The 6,117-nt window shown below is 55.2% G+C and overlaps 1 protein-coding gene across 1 annotated transcript in view; it reads right to left on the reverse strand.

Annotated features, from left to right (window-relative positions):
- RHOD (ras homolog family member D) overlaps positions 1 to 6,117 on the reverse strand; it is a 23,114-nt gene that overhangs the window by 11,332 nt on the left and 5,665 nt on the right. The window contains exons 2-3 of the mRNA XM_011942760.1: positions 2,574 to 2,687; positions 1,710 to 1,819 (exon numbers count right to left, since the gene is read on the reverse strand). Of these exons, the coding sequence (XP_011798150.1) occupies positions 1,710 to 1,819; positions 2,574 to 2,687 (224 nt within the window). The remainder of the gene's footprint in view (positions 1 to 1,709; positions 1,820 to 2,573; positions 2,688 to 6,117) is intronic.

The following is a 6,117-nucleotide window of genomic DNA, read 5'->3' on the forward strand; positions in this document are numbered from 1 at the left end:
CCATGAGGAAGATTTCCTTGGTGGCTCCCACTGAACCCAGCAGTGAATCCTCTGTTTTTTGAGACAGAGTCTAGCTCTGTTGCCCAGGCTGGAGTGCAGTGGTGCAATCTCGGCTCACTGCAACCTCCACCTCCCGGGTTCAAGCAATTCTCCTGCCTCAGCCTCCCAAGTAGCTGGGGTTATAGGCATGTGCCACCACGCCCGGCTAATTTTTGTAGTTTTAGTAGCGATGGGGTTTCACCATGTTGGTCAGGCTGGTCTCAAACTCCTGACCTCAAATGATCCGCCCTCCTCGGCCTCCCAAAGTGCTGGGATTACAAGGCATGAGCCACCACACCTGGCCACCACTAGTGGATCCTCAGCCCTGCTCCTACCAATCCCTCGATAGCCCTGACCCTGAGCATCACTCCCTCCTACCTGACCGAGCCTGCAGTTCACCCCAGGACCCCACTCTCCTGGCTCTCCTAGGTCTTATGGGGCCTTGCCCTCCTCCTTCTCTCCCTGGGGTTCAGCCTGTGGTCTTTCCTCTCCTCTAGCTGCTCTCCCTCGCCGGGTAGCCTCCCCCAGGCTTTACTGCACCTGTAGCTTATAAATATGCGGCTGCATTGAGGCTGCCCAGCCGGACTGTCTGCTAAGAGGAACTGCAGACGCATGCCTGGCACTGCCTGCCGGACACCTCCACTAGGATGTCCCACTCCGGTCCCCAGCTTGCTCCTTTTCATCCTGGCCAAGGGCAACTCCATCTGCCAGCTGCTCTGGTAAAAACTCCTCCCTCCCACCCACATCCAACCCAACAGGAAACCCCGATCATGAGCAAACTCCGCCTTCTAGACCAATTCAGAATGAAGCTCCTTCTTGTCACCCCCACTGCTAGCACCCTGGTCCCAGCCACCACCATCTCTCCTGGTCCCCAAAGCCCAAACAGCACCAGAACGAATGTGCTCAATCATTTGTTCTGAATGAATGGGCGGGGCAGCCTGCCAGGGTTTAAATCCCAGTGTTACCACTTTGATAGATGTGTATCTCTGGATGAGTGACTGGATCCGGGAATAATAACACTCCATAAGGCTGGCCGGGGGAGTAAATGAGTAAATACATGCAAGTACCCAGAACAGTGCCTGGCACATGGTCAGTCCTTAAAACTGTCGCCATTGTTGTTGCTGTTGATGCAAATACTGTCGTGGGCTGTACCCTGCAGAAACTCAGAGGCCCTGGCAGCAGTGGGTGAGGGGCTATGCCATGGCTAAAGGCAGCTGGAGCAGAGGAATTCAAGGGGCCACATCCCTGATTTCCATGACTAGCCTCTGAGAACCAGCAGCCACGCAGAGCTGCTCCACTGACTTGACGGTTCGTGCACCTCGGGCAGGCACAGGCTGGGGAGATGCAGGAGCCTCTGGGTCACCCAGCAACCTCAGGCAGAGCCGCAGTGGGAAGAGCCACAGTGTTCAGAGTCTGCAGCATAGGGTAGGCAAGGAGCACTGTACTGGGAGTCAGAAAGGCAGATGCTGCCACCAAATCCCTGTGCCAGAGACCCTGGGCAAGCCACTGCCCCACTCTGGGCTTCAGTTTCCCCATATATACACCAAAGGCTCTGGAATCAATATCATTTTGGGCCTTCCAAGCTCTGACAGTCAGTTGGATCAAGGGTGGGTGGCAGAGTGGAGTGGCCTGGCTATGGGGGCTATGCCTCCCTGTCCCCCAATACCTACCCGGTTAAAGACGTTGTCAAAGCTGTTCGGGCTGGTGACATCAAAGCAGAGCAGCAGGACGCTGGCGTCAGGGTAGAACAGGGGCCGCAGGCGGTCATAGTCATCTTGCCCTGGGCAGAGTGGGGGTGGTCACTGCCTTCAGGGCTCCTGGCCCCTGTCAGCACCGCCCCAATGTCAGGAGGTCATCCCATCAGATGGGGAGCTTCTGGGGACAGGGCCTAGTTTTGCCTCAGAGTCTGGCACAAATTTGGCTCTGAGGTGGCTACTCCATGGAAGTGCCCCCTTGGGGCAGTGCTCACTTCTGCCTGTGGGATGTCTGGAAGGGATGGCGGGCAAGGCAGAGGCCAGGCCTGGCACCGCCTGGAGGAACTGGGGCCAACTGCTCAGAAGCCGGCTTTGCCCTGAGCTTAGGAGTGAGAAATAAGGGGTAGGTGGGAACCTGGCAAAGACATCTTAACCCGTCCAACTAAGAGGGCTGCTGGGATGCCCTGAGTTTAGCTCAGAGCTCACCCTGGTATAGGCAAGGTCAGGAGGCTGGAGGGCAGAGGCCACAGACAGGCAGATCCTACAGAAGCTAAAAGCAGGATGGAGTGCTCAGAAGGCCAGGAACAGTCCTGAAAGCAAAGTGCTGGATTCCCGCTTGCCTCGAAGACGTAGTGGGCAGCCCTGGGGTGCTGGGGGTGCAGGTGGACACAGCTGCAGAGGCAAAGGGGGCTCAGACTCCTGGGCCCACTCCTGGCCCGCGCCTGTCCCTGGGAGACTGGCTGGCCTCCCTGGTTCAGAAGGAAGCAGAGCGGAATCTGCCCCAGGCATCTGGGGCCCACAGAAGCCTCTCCCACCCTGCGCCTGCCCCTGCACACCCACCTGCTGTGTCCCAGACGTGGAGGTGCACAGGCTTGCCTTTCACTTGCAGGTTGGCCACGCAGCGCTCAAACACGGTGGGGGCGTAGCTCTGAGGAGAAGCAGGGCAGGGGGAGGCTGTGAGGAGGCTTTGAGAGGCGCTGGGGACTTGGTCTGTCCACAGTGCTGCCCCTTCCTTGGGAGTCAGTGGAGTGTAGTTGTTTGTGAGACGCCTCCTCCTCGGCCTGCCTGGGGTGCTGATCCAGAGCCTGTCTGCTTATGTAAAGTCCTGAACCTCCCGAGCTTTGTTCTCAGTCGTGAAATGGGAATATTAAAAGTCTCTACCAGCCAGGAGCCATGGCTGACCCCTGTAATCCCAGCACTTTGGGAGGCTGAGGTGGGCCTTGAGACCAGGAGTTCGAGACCAGCCTGGCCAACATGGTGAAACCCTGTCTCTACTAAAAATACAAAACTTAGCCAGGCGTGGTGGCACATGCCTGTAATCCCAGCTACTTGGGAGGCTGAGGCAGGGGAATCGCTTGAACCCAGGAGGTGGACGTTGCAGTGAGCCGAGATTGCGCCATTGCACTCCAGCCTGGGTGACAAAGTGGGGCTCCGTCTCAAAAAAAAAAAAAGTCCCTACCACAGCGCCAATATAAGGATTCAGTGAGATATTCCATGCAGAGCCCTTAGCTCAGGGCCTGGCATAAAATAAGCACATCTACATGCCAGCTACTGTTATTTTTATCATTGCCCTCTGGATGGGGGCAGGGGACTCCCAGTTTTCCTTTTTTTCACAGACAGGGTCTCCCTGTGTTTCCCAGGCTGGAGTGCAGCAGCTATTCACAGGCACCATAGCTCACCGTAGCCCCAAACTCCTGGGCTCACGCAATCTTCCTGCCTCTGCCTCCCAAGAGCTGGGACCATAGGCACATGCTGGTGGGACTCCCATTTCTGAGCCTTCATTCATGTTGTCCCCCCTTCCTAGAACAACATTAACCTACATGTTTATTCATTCCTTGCTTTGTTCGTTTGTTCATTCATCTATTCATTCAGCAGCATTAGCACCTTCTCTAGGCCCAATTCCGGACACTGGGAAGCAGGCAACAAAAGACTCAATCCCTGCCCTGGGGAACTCGCAGCTTTTTGGGGTTCCTTCTTTGCCTCTCAACCTCTCACAATCCAAACAAGACCCCTATTAAATGCTACCTTCACCTTCCTGGGATGCCTTTCCTGATCCCTTACCAGAATGCCCCAGTGTGCCCTCCACCTTTTTTTTTTTTCTTTTCTTTTTTAGAGACAGAGTCTCACTCTGTCACCCAGGCTGCAGTGCAATGGTGTGATCTTGGCTCACTGCAACCTCCGCCTCCCAGGTTCAAGGGATTCTCCTGCCTCAGCCTCCCGAGTAGCTGGGATTACAGACATGTGCCACCATGCCTGGCTAATTTTCGTATTTTCAGTAGAGATGGGGTTTCACCATGTTGGTCAGGCTGGTCTTGAACTCCTGACTTCATGATCCGCCCACCTCGGCCTCCCAAAGTGCTGGGATTACAGACGTGAGCCACTGCGCCCTGCCTTTTTTTTTTTTTTTGAGACAGAGTTTCGCTCCTGTCACCCAGGCTGGAGTGCAATGGTGTGATCTCGGCTCACTGCAACCTCCGCCTCCCAGGTTCAAGGGATTCTCCTGCCTCAGCCTCCCGAGTAGCTGGGATTACAGACATGTGCCACCATGCCTGGCTAATTTTCGTATTTTCAGTAGAGATGGGGTTTCACCATGTTGGCTGGTCTTGAACTCCTGGACTCAAGTGATCCACCCCCCTCGGCCTCCCAAAGTGCTGGGATTACAGGTATGAGCCAGCACGCCCTGCCTTTTTTTTTTTTTTTTTTAAATAGGGTCTCATTCTGTCACCCAGGCAGTGCAGTGGCATGATCTTGACTCACTGCAACCTCTGTCTCCCAGGTTTAAGTGATTCTCCTACCTCAGCCTCCTGAGTAGCTGGGATTACAGGTGTGGGCCACCATGTCTGGCTAATTTTTCTTTTTCTTTTTTTCGTAGAGACAGGGTTTTGCCATGTTGCCCAGGCTGGTCTCAAACTCCTGAACTCAAGCAATCCACCCACCTTGACCTCCCAAAGTAATTTTTTGTATTTTTTGTTGAGATGGGGTCTTGCTATGTTGCCCAGGCTGGTCTTGAACTCCTGGACTCACACGATCCACCTGCCTTGGCCTCCCAAAGTGCTGGGATTATGGGTGGGAGCCACCACGCCCAGCCCAGTGTCCCATATTTGGGCCTTTCTTCTTTGTCCTGCCTGGGCTTGGGAGGAGGTCACCCAGGACAGAGGCCCCTTATTCTAGCCCTGCCCAGCCTAAGCTCACTGCCTTTCCATGAAGGTGAGATGAACAGGCAACAGGCCAGGTTTTGTACACAGATGAAAATGCAGGAATGAAGAGGGAGCTTTTGAAAGATGGGTTTGCAAAACTCTGCCACAACCTGTGCCCTCTGCTCCGAGGGGCATGCTGGGCTGCCTGCTGTTAGGTCCCTAACCCTCAACTGCCTGCTCAGGGCTGGTTGGTATGGCCACAGTCAGGGGGGCCCCTATCCTATTACTTTCCCATGCCAGGTGGGGCCCCCACCTGCCCGTGACTCAGGAGAATTTCACACCTGCCTGCCTGCCCGCTGGCCCTCTGAGTCAGGCCCTGACCAGCTGGGAGGGGCAGCACCTGAGCAGTGGGTCAGCACCATCCTCCAGGGAAGCTGCAGGGAGTGGGGTGGGGAGAAAGGCAGGTCCCAGAGTGGGCAGCTGAGGAAGATGGAGAAGTTGGGATAGCCTTGAGGTAAGGGCTGGCCCCACCCCAGACTCTGGACATGCTGTCACTCCCTCTACCAAGAGGAACCAACAGGAAGAGACAAGGGCCTCACCTACCTCTCCATCCCCCCTTGCCTGCTCAGAGTGCCCTCCCTCAGGCCCTTTGCCTGGTGGGGGCGGTGTGACCTGGTAGCTAGAAGCACTAGCTTTAGGTTTAGATGTGCCTGGCTTAAGACCCAGCTCCGGCACTCACCAGCTATGTGTCCTTAGGACAGTCTCCTCACTGGTTAAAGGGGAAGAGTGTCACGCCATGATGTGGGAGGGAGGATGGACTGGCAGATGAGGCCCCAGCATAAATGCTCACCACCGGGAAAGCTGGTGGCCAGGAGCAGTGTCCACACGAGCCCCCATCCATCCTTCCAGGTGGTGACACCTTCTCCAGTGATATGGATTGGCTGTGTGTCCCCACACAAATCTCATCTCGAATTGTAATGCCCACGTGTCGAGGGAAGGATCTGGTAGGAGGTGACTGAATCGTGAAGGTGGTTTTCCCCATGCTGTTCTTGTGATAGTGAGGGAGATTTTTTTTTTTTTTTGACGGAGTCAGGCTGGAGTGCAGTAGTGCGATCTTGCTCACTGTAGCCTCTGCCTCCTGGGTTCAAGTGATTCTCCTGCCTCAGCCTCCTGAGTAGCTGAGATTACACGTCTGTCACTACACCTGGCTAATTTTTGTTTTTTTGTTTTTTTTGAGATGGAGTATC

The sequence above is a fragment of the Colobus angolensis genome, unplaced genomic scaffold, assembly GCF_000951035.1.
Source record: "Colobus angolensis palliatus isolate OR3802 unplaced genomic scaffold, Cang.pa_1.0 Scaffold21, whole genome shotgun sequence".
Classification (NCBI taxonomy): Eukaryota; Metazoa; Chordata; class Mammalia; order Primates; family Cercopithecidae; genus Colobus; species Colobus angolensis.